General features: G+C 42.4%; 1 protein-coding gene across 1 annotated transcript in view; it reads right to left on the bottom strand.

Annotated features, from left to right (window-relative positions):
- Positions 1-2,038: 2,038 nt before the first annotated feature.
- Positions 2,039-16,614, bottom strand: part of slc45a2.L (solute carrier family 45 member 2 L homeolog) — a 93,526-nt gene continuing 78,950 nt past the window's right edge. Inside the window, 1 exon segment of the mRNA NM_001095910.1 lies at positions 2,039-2,555. Coding sequence (NP_001089379.1) covers positions 2,325-2,555 — 231 coding nt within the window. The 3' untranslated portion in view covers positions 2,039-2,324.

The following is a 16,614-nucleotide window of genomic DNA, read 5'->3' as shown; positions in this document are numbered from 1 at the left end:
ATATATATAGTATATATATATATATATATATATATATATATAGTATATATATATAGTATATATATAGTATATATATATAGTATATATATATAGATATATATATATATATAGTATATATATATATATATATATATATATATATATATATATATATATATATATATTAGAAATGTCTGTTCAGCATCTGCAAATACATTATTTCAGAAATCGTGTAGGTGTATTAGATACACTAATCAACTTCAACCCCCTGTTTAACTGGCAACCCATGCAGCGGGCCTGGGAGGCTTTGATCAGATCATACAGAAGGGCCTTTGGAGACCTGTAAAACAAGGGTCACATCAGCAAGCTGATCAGCCATCAATTCTCGAACCTCCCTGATAGATATCTGATAATTTTTTTGTCCAGAAATCAGTGGACACCACACATGGACATATAAGATGACGACTTGCTTATAGGGTAACCACCTGTATTTGGGGAGGGCTGTCTGGTTCAAAACTCTACTTAAATTAGGTTAAAAATTCCAAACATCATGTTTTGAGGTTCTGTACCAGCTCAAGGTGACCTGCAGCCCTTCAGCAAGGAAGATCTGCCTGCAATTAGATTCTCATTACATGGCAGCTCAAAAGCCAGTGTATTTTTGAATCAGAATTAGCCCTGTAGCATCAGCTTGAAGGGAAACCCTAATTTTCTATTTTTGAGATAAATTTAGCTTCTCAAAGGCTGCCTAGAGAACACTAAGGGGCCGATTCACTAACTTCGAGTGAAGGATTCGAAGTAATAAAACGTCAAATTTCGAAGTGTTTTTTGGACTACTTCGACCATCGAATGGGCTACTACAACCTTCGACTATGACTTCGAATCGAAGGATTCGTACTAAAAATCGTTCGACTATTCGACCATTCGATAGTCGAAGTACTGTCTCTTTAAGAAAAAACTTTGACCCCCTAGTTCGCCATCCAATTCGAAGGATTTTATCGTTAGATCGAATGAATAATCCTTCGATCATTCGATCGCACAATTTGCGCTAAAATCCTTCGACTTCGATATTCGAAGGATTTTAATTCCCAGTCGAATATCGAGGGGCCGATTCGCAAAGGGTCGAATATCGAGGGTTAATTAACCCTCGATTTTCGACTGGAATTTTAGCGCAAATAGTGCGATCGAACGATTATTCCTTCGATCGAACAATAAAATCGAAGGATTTAAATCCAACGATCAAAGGAATATCCTTTGATCAAAAAAACTTAGGAAAGCCTTTGGGGACCTTCCCCATAGGCTAACATTGAGTTCGGTAGCTTTTAGATGGCGAACTAGGGGGTCGAATTTTTTCTTAAAGAGACAGTACTCCGACTATCGAATGGTCGAATAGTCGAACGATTTTTAGTACGAATCCTTCGATTCAAAGTCGTAGTCGAAGGTCGTAGTAGCCCATTCGATGGTCGAAGTAGCCCAAAAAACAGTTAGAAATTCGAAGTTTTTTTACTTCGAATCCTTCACTCAAAGTTAGTGAATCGGCCCCTAAATATAAGTGTGTTTCTGACATGGCCTAACAAGATCCAAGATGGTGAGCTCCTATGCACAATTCTGAAGGCCTGGAGCATTACTGTTAAACGGAACCTCTGTTAAACAAAAATTTTCGCCAGGTTTCGCCGAAAAAAAAAAAAATGCCCATAGACTCCAATGTGTGAACAAAATTGTCTTCAATGCATTTGGCGAATTTTCCACCGTTTGGCGAATTTTCGTCAAAAGAAATGCATCAGATTTGCCCATCTGCCAATTCTTTTTATGGTTTGGTTCTTCTTCAAGGATGAAGTAAAGGAAACATTATGAAATAATTGTATGGTAATCCCGTTGCAGGACTTTCCCTTTATTTCTGTAAAGCGGTTTGCTGATGCAACTTGCCTTAGAGAAGAAAGTAAAACATGTGCAACATTTTCTAATAATTATTTTGTCTTCTTTTACCCTCCAGTTCCAGTAATGGCTGGAAGAATTCATAGAAAAGACTCACCATTTTACAAACTTCAGTATTTGTTTATTCTTTTTTTTAACTGATGACGGATGAATTCTATTTGCAGTGGCTTTGCCATACAGTAGGGCTTTTGGCCAATATTCTCTTAGGTTCCATGAACTTTTTTTTCTGCACATTTTTTAAAAACAGGGCACATAGTGGTGTGAGGTGCAGCCCGAGCCAATGTGGATTTACATGTGGGCCCTATTATTTGTATGTACATAGGCAAGTGCACAACTTAGAGCGAACATCCCTTCCTTGGCAATAAATGAAAAAACTTGTAGCACAAGAGAAAAGTCAGCAGAGACACACTTTACTATTCCACATATCGAACAAACAGAGCAACAAAACAGCAGCCAATCAACGATGCAGCTGAAGCAGAAATGACAACAACGACAACACTCCCGGCGAGGCTGACAAGGAATCCCAGGCCGCCACCCACAATGATCTGAGCCAATTGCACCATACAGGTGAGCGCTGCACAGTCGATTCCTTTCCCTCGATTGTCTGATGGCGTTGGCGTCTTCCCGTTGGGCTGCGTGTTTTGCTATAAAATAAAACCGGGAAAAAATATGGAATTAAAACTTTGTTTATTTTTTTAAATAACTAAATTGCTGCCACTTTACTACAATAACAGTTGCCATATCACAAAAGCACAACACAATTGGAAGAACAGCTAGGGTTGCCACCTTTTAATAAAATTTCCACCGACCGGTGGTGGGGGCGGGAACAAAAGGATGGACCATGACATAAAAAGGGGTGGGACCTGATGTAGAAGGGGGCAGGATGTGCCATAAAAGGGGCAGAGCCACAGTGCACGATGGCCAGAAGGAGGCAAAAGGTAAGTTTTGAGTGGATTGAGGGCGCCCCAAGGGCTTTTGTTAGGGGTATTACAAATTTATCGGCAGCTACATTGCCGGTAAATTTGCAATACCAGCCCCGGCCTTGGCAGGTGTTTTACCGGCCGGGTGGCAACCCTAGGAACAGCAGCCATGGCTTACGGACCTGCATTCCTCCTATAGCTTACATTTTCTAAATGGCAGCACGAATTGCTAGACATTTTACCCACAATGCAGCATTTTCCAAAGACTTCCAACTAAATTGCATAAGATAGCATGTGCCGCAACTTGTGAGTGATTTATATCCATTATAGCCCAATTAAGCTGTCGGTGTAACAACAAAAGGCAAAGGGAGCCCTGGAAGAAACATGGCAGCAATTAATCTTGAGAAATCATGGGGGAAGGGAGGGGAAGTGTTGCACTCTGGGTAAAAAACAAGGACTTAATCCTAAAATTACACTTTGCACATTGCACTTGTGTTCATAAATGAGCCCTGGTCTATAAATAACTACTTATTGCACCCAGCACCAGGGATGGCTTTAGGTTATTTCATTCTACTTGATCCAATGGAGTCCCAAATCCACTGGGAACCTCACACCAAGTTTTCCACCTATAGCTTTGAAAATATAGGAACACCTTAGTGAAGAGGTTGGACATGGGGAGGGGGGGGGAGAGCACAAAAAGAACAATTGTGCTCTTAAACATTTCAAACATAATCTATTTGACATAAGAAAAGTTTTACATTTCCATCAAAGATGCAGATTGAATGAATGTATGTGTGACCAACGTGATATATATTATATTTTCTAGCTTTTTTACAATGGCCTCTTTCAACATGAGAGATTTTTATCTAAATTATAGACACAGGCACTTGTGTTGCGAAAATAATAAATAGTAACAAATCAATCTTTTCCCTGAAAAATACAATGTGGACAAAGAGATATTTCCTGGCTCACTGATAACTGTAATTTTCGTTAATGTTCTGGTCTAGTGTGGAACTTATTTCCACATTCATTTAAAGAAAGCCATAATACTTTATATAAAGAACACAAATATACTCAATACTGCAAATGAAACAAGACCAACTGCAGATTTAATTGCACTGTCCTTTTGCAAAGCCTGCGGCTTTAGATATGGGGATTTGTCATATTTCCATCTAAATAATAAAAAACTGCAAAGATCCTGTGATCTCATTGGCTGTGGCAATCTCCCCCTCCAAATTTCAATGATTAAACATTACAGCTCATCACCAATAATCCCAATCACAACACACATACCAACAAACTTATATCATTCACTATGAAGAACATACTGAAAAACACCTTAAAGTGACACTTCCCTAAACAAGCTCAACCACATTCATTCTTCATGTCTGACACTGTGACTTTATAGTCTTGCCCCCATATGTAATTTAAGGCACTAACCCTGCCCTGGAGCAGTAACCCATAGCAACCAACAGGTGACCAGCAAATTCTACCTGCTTATTGGTTGCTATGGGTTACTGCCCCTAGGCAAACTTAGTGCCTTATATTACATAACCCCTTTGGTATTCTGCACCCAGTTCTAAATACTTTGTGCTCTTTAGAGTGGAAGCAGCATAGCTTGTGCACTCAGAGTGGAAGAATAGGACTTTGTACTATAAACATTCAGAAGAGATTTTTTCCAGAAGGGGGAAGAACATATGGTGGGAGAAGATAAATAACCAGTGTTGTGTAACTTGCTGGAGCATTCTTTGCTCTTTAGGATGGTCGAAAAATAACTTGTGCACTCAGAGGGCTTTGCACTATAAACAGTCAGAAGAAGAGATGATTCCAGAAGGGGGACAGAACTGGAAAGACATATGGGGGAGAAGATCAATAAACAGTGTTGTGTAACTTTGTAGAGCATTTTGTGCTCTTTAGGGTGATAGCTCGTGCACTAGGAAGTCTAGGGCTTTGCACCATAAACAGTCAGAAGAAGAGATGATTCCAGATGAGAGAATAAGAGGAAGAACATATGATGGGAGAATAAGGAGAAGAACACATGATAGGAGAATGAGGGGAAGAACATATGGTGGGAGAATAATGGGAAGAACATATGGTGGGAGAAGGTAAATAACCAGTGTTGTGTTATTTGCTGGAGCTATATAAATCAACAACAGTGATGGTGATGATGATGAAGTTAGAAGGGGAAAAGTGAATAGTTGGATGTGAAGCAGCCAGATGAAAAACATAGTGGAAGATAAAACAGAAGAGAAGTAGTGAGAAGCTAAGAGAACTGGGGGTGGAATAGAAACCAGAAGAGAAAGAATGTTGATCATCTGATTATGGAACCCTCTAAGATGCAGATATGTGAAATCACTGATGTTTTGAACATTCACCATTGTTTCAAGATTATCTATAAAAGCCAATTTGCCCACCATAATAACTCATCCTAAATGACCTTATCTGGGATTCCAGGAGTATCCAGGAAAGTAAATAATCATTCTTTCCAAACCTACGCCTAACTGGCCTTAAGGATGGCGACCACCCCCAGCTATGGTTAGAGGTTGCTCTAAGGGCCAGGCCTATAGTTTGGGAATTGCGGAGACACGAGATCTTGACCAAAGGTTAAAGCACAAGAGGTACTAGGAGAAGAAGTAATGATGAAAGAAGGGGGAAAGAGAAAGCAGGAGCATGAATAGGAAAGCAGAAAGGCTACAAGAAAACCTCAAGCCAATATAACATATTAGTCTATTTTCCCATTAAGTAAAAGTGAAATGAAAAGAATACAAATATACATATGTAAAAAATCTTCTAAAAGGATAGGGTTTTACATAAAAGAAGCACCAGGATTTCAAAACTCTTAAGACACCACAGTTCTTATATATTTTACCCCATGTAGACATAAGGGGCTCATTTATCAACACCGGTCAAATTTGCCCATGGGCAGTAATCCATAGTAACCAGTGATTAGCTTTTTAAAGCCAGCTGCAAGTAGAACAATGAATGCAACAATCTGATGGGTTGCCATAGGTTACTCATGAGCAAATTTGCCCAGTATTCATGAATAAGCCCCTGTTTTTCTGTTGTCTCTTCTCACAATAACTGGTCTGTGTGTTTGACTGTTCTCCAAGTCAGCTCTTGCTTGACTGCAAATATGTTGTCTATTTACAGAGCACTGTCCTACCAAGACTGGAATTACCTGCACCATCTCCATGCATGTTGCGTAGATTAGACTTGCATATCTGCACCCACAAATTTTAACTGGTACAATCGGCCATATTTTCTTCACTTTGTGCACATTGAAAAATTGCCGCAAGTCTCCAAGAAAGAGTGATGGGACTCAGTCACCCCCCAATGAATACAGTGCTGCCTGCATATATGTGCCTCCACTTGTCCCTTAACTTACATGTCATTTAGACAGCCTTGGACTGGGCTGATGGGACAACGGGAAAAAACCTGGTGGGCTCCTCTGACCCAGACAAGCTACACTGTACGTACCAAAAACTGATGTTGCTCTCCCCGGACCTCGCCAGTAGAGATGTCGCGAACTGTTCGCCGGCGAACTTGTTCGCGCGAACATCGGGTGTTCGCGCTCGCCGGAAGTTCGCGAACGTCGCGCGACGTTCGCCATTTTGGGTTCGCCATTGTTGGCGCTTTTTTTTGCCCTCTCACCCCAGACCAGCAGGTACATGGCAGCCAATCAGGAAGCTCTCCCCTGGACCACTCCCCTTCCCTATAAAAACCGAAGCCCTGCAGCGTTTTTTCACTCTGCCTGTGTGTGCTGAAGAGATAGTGTAGGGAGAGAGCTGCTGCCTGTTAGTGATTTCAGGGACAGTTGAAAGTTTGCTGGCTAGTAATCGTTTTGATACTGCTCTGTTATTGGAGGGACAGAAGTCTGCAGGGGTTTGAGGGACATTTAAGCTTAGGTAGCTTTGCTGGCTAGTAATCTACCTTCTACTGCAGTGCTCTGTATGTAGCTGCAGTGGGCAGCTGTCCTGCTTCTGATCTCATCTGCTGACTGCTGCAATAACAGTAGTCCTTGTAAGGACTGCTTTTATTTATTTTTTTGTTGTTTTACTACTACTACTACTACTACTACTATAAGAGCCCAGTGCTATTAGTCTAGCAGTGTTGGGGAGTGGGACTGGTGTGCTAATCTGCTGCTCCTAGTAGTTCAGCAGCACCAACTTTAATTTTTTTTTTTTAATATTCATTTTTTTTTTATTTTACTTTTTTTTATTTACTACCGCTGTAGTAGTGTATAAGTTGACCTTTTAGGCATTATTTGCCCTGTAGGCATTATTTGCACACTGTTTTCTTCAACCCGCCATCGAGCTGTGTGACCTTGTTCACATTCTGTCTAAATATCCATAATATTACCGTCTCCAGAAAAAACACCGGAGTCACTTTTTTCAAGCAGCCATAATATATTTTACGTAATCCGTATCCACCGCTGTAGTAGTGTATACGTTGGCCTTGTAGGCATTATTTGCACACTGTTTTCTTCAACCCGCCATCGAGCTGTGTGACCTTGTTCACATTCTGTCTAAATATCCATAATATTACCGTCTCCAGAAAAAACACCGGAGTCACTTTTTTCAAGCAGCCATAATATATTTTACGTAATCCGTATCCACCGCTGTAGTAGTGTATACGTTGGCCTTGTAGGCATTATTTGCACACTGTTTTCTTCAACCCGCCATCGAGCTGTGTGACCTTGTTCACATTCTGTCTAAATATCCATAATATTACCGTCTCCAGAAAAAACACCGGAGTCACTTTTTTCAAGCAGCATTCATATATTTTACGTAATCCGTATCCACCGCTGTAGTAGTGTATACGTTGGCCTTGTAGGCATTATTTGCACACTGTTTTCTTCAACCCGCCATCGAGCTGTGTGACCTTGTTCACATTCTGTCTAAATATCCATAATATTACCGTCTCCAGAAAAAACACCGGAGTCACTTTTTTCAAGCAGCATTCATATATTTTACGTAATCCGTATCCACCGCTGTAGTAGTGTATACGTTGGCCTTGTAGGCATTATTTGCACACTGTTTTCTTCAACCCGCCATCGAGCTGTGTGACCTTGTTCACATTCTGTCTAAATATCCATAATATTACCGTCTCCAGAAAAAACACCGGAGTCACTTTTTTCAAGCAGCCATAATATATTTTACGTAATCCGTATCCACCGCTGTAGTAGTGTATACGTTGGCCTTGTAGGCATTATTTGCACACTGTTTTCTTCAACCCGCCATCGAGCTGTGTGACCTTGTTCACATTCTGTCTAAATATCCATAATATTACCGTCTCCAGAAAAAACACCGGAGTCACTTTTTTCAAGCAGCATTCATATATTTTACGTAATCCGTATCCACCGCTGTAGTAGTGTATACGTTGGCCTTGTAGGCATTATTTGCACACTGTTTTCTTCAACCCGCCATCGAGCTGTGTGACCTTGTTCACATTCTGTCTAAATATCCATAATATTACCGTCTCCAGAAAAAACACCGGAGTCACTTTTTTCAAGCAGCATTCATATATTTTACGTAATCCGTATCCACCGCTGTAGTAGTGTATACGTTGACCTTGTAGGCATTATTTGCACACTGTTTTCTTCAACCCGCCATCGAGCTGTGTGAGCTTGTTCACATTTTGTCTAAATATTGATAATATTATCGTCTCTAGAAAAACCACTTGAGTTACTTTTTTTCAAGCAGCATTCATATATTTTACGTAATCCGTATCCACCGCTGTAGTAGTGTATACGTTGACCTTGTAGGCATTATTTGCACACTGTTTTCTTCAACCCGCCATCTAGCTGTGTGTATTATCGTTTCCAGAAAAACCAACTGAGTTTTTGTTGTTGTTGTTTTTTTAAAAATAATGCCAGGCAAAGGCAGGCCGCCACGCAGAGGCCGTGCTAGGGGCCGTGCTGCTATGCAATCCTGTGGCCCTAGCAAATTGCCCAGTTTTAAAAAGCCAATGACCCTGAACTCCCAAAATGCTGAAGAGGTAGTTGACTGGCTTACACAGCACACCCCATCCTCTACCGTTTCTAACTTTACCACAACATCCTCCTCATCCTCCACTGCTATGGCCACCCCACGTAACACTTCCTCCACCACCGGTGCCCCTTCTTCACTGGGGTCAGAGGAGTTATTTTCCAATGAGTTTCTTGAACTGAGTAATGCGCAACCATTATTGCCAGAAGAAGATGAAGGAGATGAGGACCTTACACCAGATTTAATTCTGGCAGAGAACACGATAGAGATGGACATAATGAGTGATGAGGAGGAGGTCCCGCTGCTGCTTCCTTCTGTGATGTGTCAGAAGAAATTGATGCATCTGAGGAGAATGATGATGAGGAGATTGATGTTTTGTGGGTGCCTAGTAGAAGAGAGCAAGAGGAGGGTAGTTCAGATGGAGAGACGGAGAGTCAGAGAGGCAGTAGGAGAATAAGACTTAGAAGAAGCAGGGAGGACAGCCCGCAGGGATCAGTAGGGCAACAACATGTATCGGCACCTGTGTTCAGCCGGCCAACGCACCCGCCATTGCCGCCAATACCGCCAACTCCGCCAACTTCTACTGTTACCGCCAGATCGCACACTTCCAAAAAGTCAGCAGTGTGGGATTTTTTTAATGTGTGTGCCTCTGACAAAAGCATTGTAATTTGCAATGAGTGCAGTCAGAAACTGAGCCTTGGTAAGCCCAACAGCCACATAGGTACAACTTCTATGCGAAGGCACATGAGCGGCAAGCACAAAGCACTTTGGGAGCAACACCTCAAAGGCAACAGGCAAACTAAAAGCCACACTCCTTCTGGTCCAGCATCTTACTGCTCTACCTCTGCTCTCCTTGACCCGTCTGAACCACCCTCCACTCCGCCTTCCACCTTGACCACCTGTTCCCATTCCCAGTCATCTGCCACCAGCCAAGTTTCTGTGAAGGCCATGTTTGAGCGTAAGAAGCCAATGTCTGACTGTCACCCCCTTGCCCGGCGTCTGACAGCTGGCTTGTCTGCACTCTTAGCCCGCCAGCTTTTACCATACCAGCTGGTGGACTCTGAGGCCTTCCGCAAATTTGTAGCAATTGGGACACCGCAGTGGAAGGTACCCAGCCGCAATTTTTTTCTAAAAAGGGAATACCACACCTGTACCAACATGTGCAGAGCCAAGTTACCGCATCTCTGTCACTTAGTGTTGGGCCAAAGGTCCATATGACTACTGACGCATGGTCCTCCAAGCATGGTCAGGGCAGGTATGTCACCTACACTGCCCACTGGGTGAACTTGGTAATGGCTGGGAAGCAGGGAATGGGTAGCTCAACAACAACAGTGGAGTTGGTGTCACCGCCACGGATTGCACGCGGTTCTGCCACCACCTCTACTCCTCCATCGCTCTCTACCTCGTCTTCTTCTTCTTCTTACTCTGCTGCTGGGTCCTCCTTCTCCTCCTCCACACCTGTGCACCCCCAGCTCCCCCTAGGCTATTCGACGTGCCAGGTACGCCGTTGTCACGCTGTCTTGGGGATGACGTGCCTGGAAAGCAAAAACCATACCGGATCTGTACTCCTGTCATCTCTGCAGTCACAGGCCGATCGGTGGCTGACCCCACACCAACTGCAGATCGGAAAAGTGGTGTGTGACAATGGAAGCAATCTGTTGGCAGCGTTGAGACTAGGCAATTTAACACATGTGCCCTGCATGGCACATGTGTTAAATTTAATAGTCCAACGTTTTGTCTCCAAGTACCCAGGATTCCAGGACGTTCTCACCCAGTCCAGAAAGGTGTCGGCCCATTTCAGGCGTTCCTACACAGCCATGGCACGCCTTGCTGACATTCAGCAGCGCTACAACATGCCAGTCAGGCATTTGATTTCTGACAGCCAGACTCGCTGGAATTCAACGCTCCTTATGTTGGAACGTCTGCTGCAACAACAAAGGGCCGTCAACGAGTACCTTTTTGAACTGGGTGGTAGGACTGGATCTGCACAGCTGGGGATTTTTTTCCCCCGTTACTGGGTGCTTATGCGCGATGCCTGCAGGCTCATGCGACCTTTTGAAGAGGTGACAAATATGGTCAGTCGCACCGAAGGCACCATCAGCGACCTAATACCCTTCGCTTTATTCCTGGAGCGTGCCGTGCGACGAGTGACAGATGAGGCTGTAGACCAGCGTGACGAGGAGCTGGAAGCGCACGATTTCTGGTCGGAATCACCAGAACGAACCCAGGCACCTGCTGCAACGCAGGGAGAGGTGCCAGAAGTGGAGTCAGAGGAGGAAGGTGGCTTTGTGGAGGAGGAGGAGGAGGACCAACAGGAGCAGGCTTCCCAGGGGGCTAGTGGTGACCTTTTGGGGACCCCTGGTCTTGTACGTGGCTGGGGGGAGGAGACCGTGGATGATGCAGTCCTTGATAATGAGGAAGCGGAGATGGATAGCTCTGCATCCAACCTTGTGAGAATGGGGTCTTTCATGCTGTCATGCCTGTTGAAGGACCCCCGTATCAAGAGGCTTAAGGAGAAGGACCTGTACTGGGTCGCAACGCTACTAGACCCTCGGTACAAGCATAAAGTGTCAGAAATGTTACCAACATACCACAAGTCCGAAAAGATGCGGCATTTACAAACCAGCCTGCAAAACATGTTGTACAATGCTTTTAAGGGTGATGTCACTTCAGGAACTCATCAACATTCCAGGGGCAGAGGTGCCAGTAATCCTGCCACGAGCACACCTGCAAGGACAAAGCCCTTTGGCCAGTCTGTAACGTCAGACATGCAAATGTTTTTCTGTCCAAGGCAGCGCCACAACCCTTCTGGATCCACCCTCAAAGAACGCCTCGACCGGCAGGTAGCGGACTACCTGGCATTAACTGCAGATATCGACACTCTGAGGAGCGATGAACCCCTGGACTACTGGGTGCGCAGGCTTGATCTGTGGCCAGAGCTGTCACAATTTGCCATGAACCTCTTGTCTTGCCCAGCCTCAAGTGTGCTCTCAGAAAGGACCTTCAGTGCAGCAGGAGGGATTGTAACTGAGAAGAGAACTCGCCTAGGTCACAAAAGTGTCGATTACCTGACCTTTATTAAAATGAATGAGGGGTGGATCTCGGAGGGTTACTGCACGCCGGAAGACTTGTTCTGACTTCTATGCAGCTGTCCTTCTCTTCAAGCCTCATGACTCCACACACAGCTGTCCTTTAGCGTCCTCCTCCTCCCTCCGCCACCGTTACAAACTAGGGTGCAAACCCTACTGGTTTAATTTTTTCTGGCCTCTGTGCTTCAGTGGCTGCAACCAAAAAAACTGGGCAAACAATGTCTACAAGGTCAACGTATGGCAAAAAATGACTATTTTCAGCATTTATATGGCATATTTTTTCTGGCAACTGTGCTTCAGTGGCTGCAACCAAAAAAATGCATATTTTCTGCATTTATATGGCATAATTTTTCTGGCCTCTGTGCTTCAGTGGCTGCGTCCAAAAAAATGCATATTTTCTGCATTTATATGGCATAATTTTTCTGGCCTCTGTGCTTCAGTGGCTGCAACCAAAAAAATGCATATTTTCTGCATTTATATGGCATAATTTTTCTGGCCTCTGTGCTTCAGTGGCTGCAACCAAAAAAAATTATATTTTCAGCATTTATATGGCATAATTTTTCTGTCAACTGTGCTTCAGTGGCTGCAACCAAAAAAATTTATATTTTCAGCATTTATATGGCATAATTTTTCTGGCCTCTGTGCTTCAGTGGCTGCAACCAAAAAATTTATATTTTCAGCATTTATATGGCATAATTTTTCTGGCAACTGTGCTTCAGTGGCTGCGACCAAAAAAATGACTATTTTCAGCATTTATATGGCATATTTTTTCTGGCCTCTGTGCTTCAGTGGCTGCGGCCAAAAAAACTGGGCAAACAATGCCTACAAGGTCAACGACGTTGACCTTGTAGGCATTGTTTGCCCAGTTTTTTTGGCCGCAGCCACTGAAGCACAGAGGCCAGAAAAAATATGCCATATAAATGCTGAAAATAGTCATTTTTTGCCATACGTTGACTCAACGTATATGGCAAAAAATGACTATTTTCAGCATTTATATGGCATATTTTTTCTGGCAACTGTGCTTCAGTGGCTGCGACCAAAAAAATGCATATTTTCTGCATTTATATGGCATAATTTTTCTGGCCTCTGTGCTTCAGTGGCTGCAACCAAAAAAATTTATATTTTCAGCATTTATATGGCATAATTTTTCTGGCAACTGTGCTTCAGTGGCTGCGTCCAAAAAAACTGGGCAAACAATGTCTACAAGGTCAACGTATGGCGAAAAATGACTATTTTCAGCATTTATATGGCATATTTTTTCTGGCAACTGTGCTTCAGTGGCTGCGTCCAAAAAAACTGGGCAAACAATGCCTACAAGGTCAACGTATGGCAGTTGTTTAAAGAGAACAGTAGATTACTAGCCAGCAAAGCTACCTAAGCTAAAATGTCCCTCAAATCCCTGCAGACTTCTGTCCCTCCAATACAGAGCAGTATCAAGCAGATTACTAGCCAGCAAGCTTACTATCATCTGTCCCTGAAATCACTAACAGCTCTCCCCCTACACTATCTCTTCCAAGCACACACAGGCAGATTTTTCAGATACATTTTTGCCCTTGATCCCCCTCTGGCATGCCACTGTCCAGGTCGTTGCACCCTTTAAACAACTTTAAAATCATTTTTCTGGCCAGAAATGTCTTTTCTAGATGTTAAAGTTCGCCTTCCCATTGAAGTCTATGGGGTTCGCGAACCGTTCGCGAACCGCTCGCATTTTTGCGCAAGTTCGCGAATATGTTCGCGAACTTTTTTTCCGACGTTCGCTACATCCCTACTCGCCAGTGATTAAGCATAAGAAAGACATGGGTGGGGTGCATCATTGGCGAGATGCTAAATTTGCGACCGAGAAAAGGGGTCTAGGGGCCTTTGAGGTGGCAGCCTGGATGGGCCCCTGAAACAAATTCTGATACTGCATTTAGACACAAAAGTTCTGGAGGTGCTTGTAGACCCTGTACTTACTGCTAACTCTGTGATTGACAATAATGATACAACCACCTTGCGCCAACTCTGCTGGACTTTTTGGACTGAAGGTGCAGAGGGAAGTTATACTCTGGGTGCAAGTGGGTTTATTTTTAAGGAGCACTAAAGGGCTGCTCTTGTGCCTCTTAGTTCGTTGGCATCAGTAAATAACCCCTTGTATTGCAATACTATGTATGTTGTACAATCCAGGCAGGAACATTCTGTTATAACAGTGAGGCACAAAGAATCTGTGGGTAAGAGGCAATTTACTGTTTTCCAATATTAAAATACAGAACATTTTGACTAAAACATGACCACGTATAGCCCTGTTACACAACTGCAATTTTGTATCATAAGAACATTAATTAGAACTCTGCTGGTCGTTCTTCCAAACAATAAGCCTTTCTGCATCAATTGCATTAAATCGGAATGTTTTATTACATCCAGAGTGGGCGAGAAAAACAAACGAAGCAAAGTGGAAGTCTGATAAAGTCTGATGCCATTAATGCCAGTTACATCCCTTCAAAAGAGAATCTTCATTGAGTTTGCTTTGTTTCCAGCGCACACAATCTGCTTTATACTTTCATTCAAGTGGGCAAATGTCTCTTATAAAAACTGTTTATTCTATCCCAGGCTGGAAGCTTAAAATGTTATTATTTTTTAGTTTTTATTCATAGTGATGGGCGAATTTGTCCCGTTTTGCTGCGCCAAAAAATTCCCGAATTTCCAGTGAAATTTTCTAAACGAAACGCAAATGTTGACGTCAGTGTCAATTCTGATGCTCACGTCAATTTAGACGGCTTTGTTAAGGTCAATGGGCAACTGAATGGTGTTGACGCACGATGGTTTTGACCCGATGACTTTTCTGACGTGTGTCCAAAATTTTTGGATGCTGGCGAATATACACGGCAATTTCACAAATTTATTCGCCGGCGATGAAATGTGGAAATTCGCCGCAAATTTGTGACTGGCCAATTTATTCGCCCATCACTATTTATTCATTATCTTTCAATTCAGTCCCTCTTCTATTCATATTCCAGTCTCTCATTTAAACCACTGCTTGGTTGCTAAGGTAAACAAGACCCTAGCAACTGGACAGCTACTGAAGTTCCAAACTGGAGAACTGCTGAAAAAAACTAAAGCTAAAAGTAAACTACATAACGGAAAAACAACAAAAAATAAAACATGAAAACCAACTGAAAATGTTCTCTGAATATCAATATCTCTGTTAAAAGCCTAATTTTCTTCTCTTTCTGGTTTGACTTGCACAGGGGTGCTTCGCCAATGAGGCGAGTTGAGGCTGTCGCCTCAGGCAGCAGCGCTCCACTAGCTACCAGGGGCAGCAAAAATACTGCTCCTGGTACTTTAAGAGCAAATTATTGGGGGAGGGGGGGCAGCAGGAACTGCTGCTGCCTCAGGCGGCAGAGGGGCCAGGATCACCCCTGGACTTGCACCATCATTCCACCAAGGTACATACCCCTTAAAGGAAAAAGAAAAAAAACTTTTGATATGTGATAGAATTTTTTGAATTAGTTGCCTTCTTCTTTTTTGACTCTTTCCAGCTGGGCGGTCGCTGACCCTATCTAAAAAACAAATGCTCTATAAGACAACAAATGTATTGTTATTGCTAATTTTTATTACTCTTCTTTCTATTCAGGCCTCTCCTATTCATATTCCAGTCTTTTTTTTTTTTTTAAATCTCTTTTATTTTTCAAAAAATATTCCAGTCTTTTATTGACAACAATGTATGGTTGTTAGGTTAATTAGTACCCTAGCAACCAGCTTGCAGAAACTACAGACTGGAGAGCCGCTGAATAAAAAGCTAAATAACTCAAAAGCCACAAAAATATTAAAAAAGAAAACCAATTGCAAATTGTCTCAGAATCTCACTCTCTACATCATACTAAACGTTCATTTAAAGGTGAACAACCCCTTTGACCACCATGTTTATTTGATTACAATTGCTTGAATGGACCATAAGACTATACATTTACTTTCTTTCTATACTTTTTCCCACAAAAGACAAAACTCTCTGAACGTGGCATTGTTGTAAAGACAGCATGGCCGCCTACGCAGCTGGCATCCTTTTTAGCAATGTAGAGCTTAAAGTTCATACAGAGGAAAAATGTGCTTTCATTTCTTATCCTTTGTATTGTGCTTCATTTAACTGGCATCCTCTCACCACGGGGAAAAGCTGGATTGTGCTTGGGGGCATAGCACAGGAATAATGGGCTCTTTAATGCTACCTCTAAGCAGTGGGCTTCCCACAGCTACTGTATGAGTCCATGCCCCGTTTTAAAAAGACTTACAGGTAAGATACTGAGGGTACACATGGACAAACGTAGAGCAATGTTTATTTAATATATCATAATAATAATACATCATACTACTACTATTACTGCTACCATTATTATTATTATTACAGGTACGGGACCTGATACCCAGAAACCAGTTATCCAACAAGTTCTGATTTTGACAAAATCTAAATTTTTAAAAAATATTTCCTTTTTCTCTGTAATACTAAAACAGTAACTTGTACTTGATCCCAACTAAGATATAATTAATCCTTATTGGGGGCAAGACCAGCCTATTGGGTTTATTTAATGTCTGCATGATTTTCTAGTAGACTTAAGGTATGAAGATCCAAATCACTGAAAGATCCATTATCCGAAAAACCCCAAGTCCCGAGCATTCTGAGTAACAGGCCCCCATACCTGTATTATTATTTATTATTATTATTAATAATAATAATAA

Source organism: Xenopus laevis, chromosome 1L (assembly GCF_017654675.1).
Source record: "Xenopus laevis strain J_2021 chromosome 1L, Xenopus_laevis_v10.1, whole genome shotgun sequence".
In the NCBI taxonomy this organism is placed as follows: Eukaryota; Metazoa; Chordata; class Amphibia; order Anura; family Pipidae; genus Xenopus; species Xenopus laevis.
The sequence above is the reverse complement of the archived record's forward strand: the minus strand, read 5'-3'. Positions and strand labels throughout refer to the sequence as shown.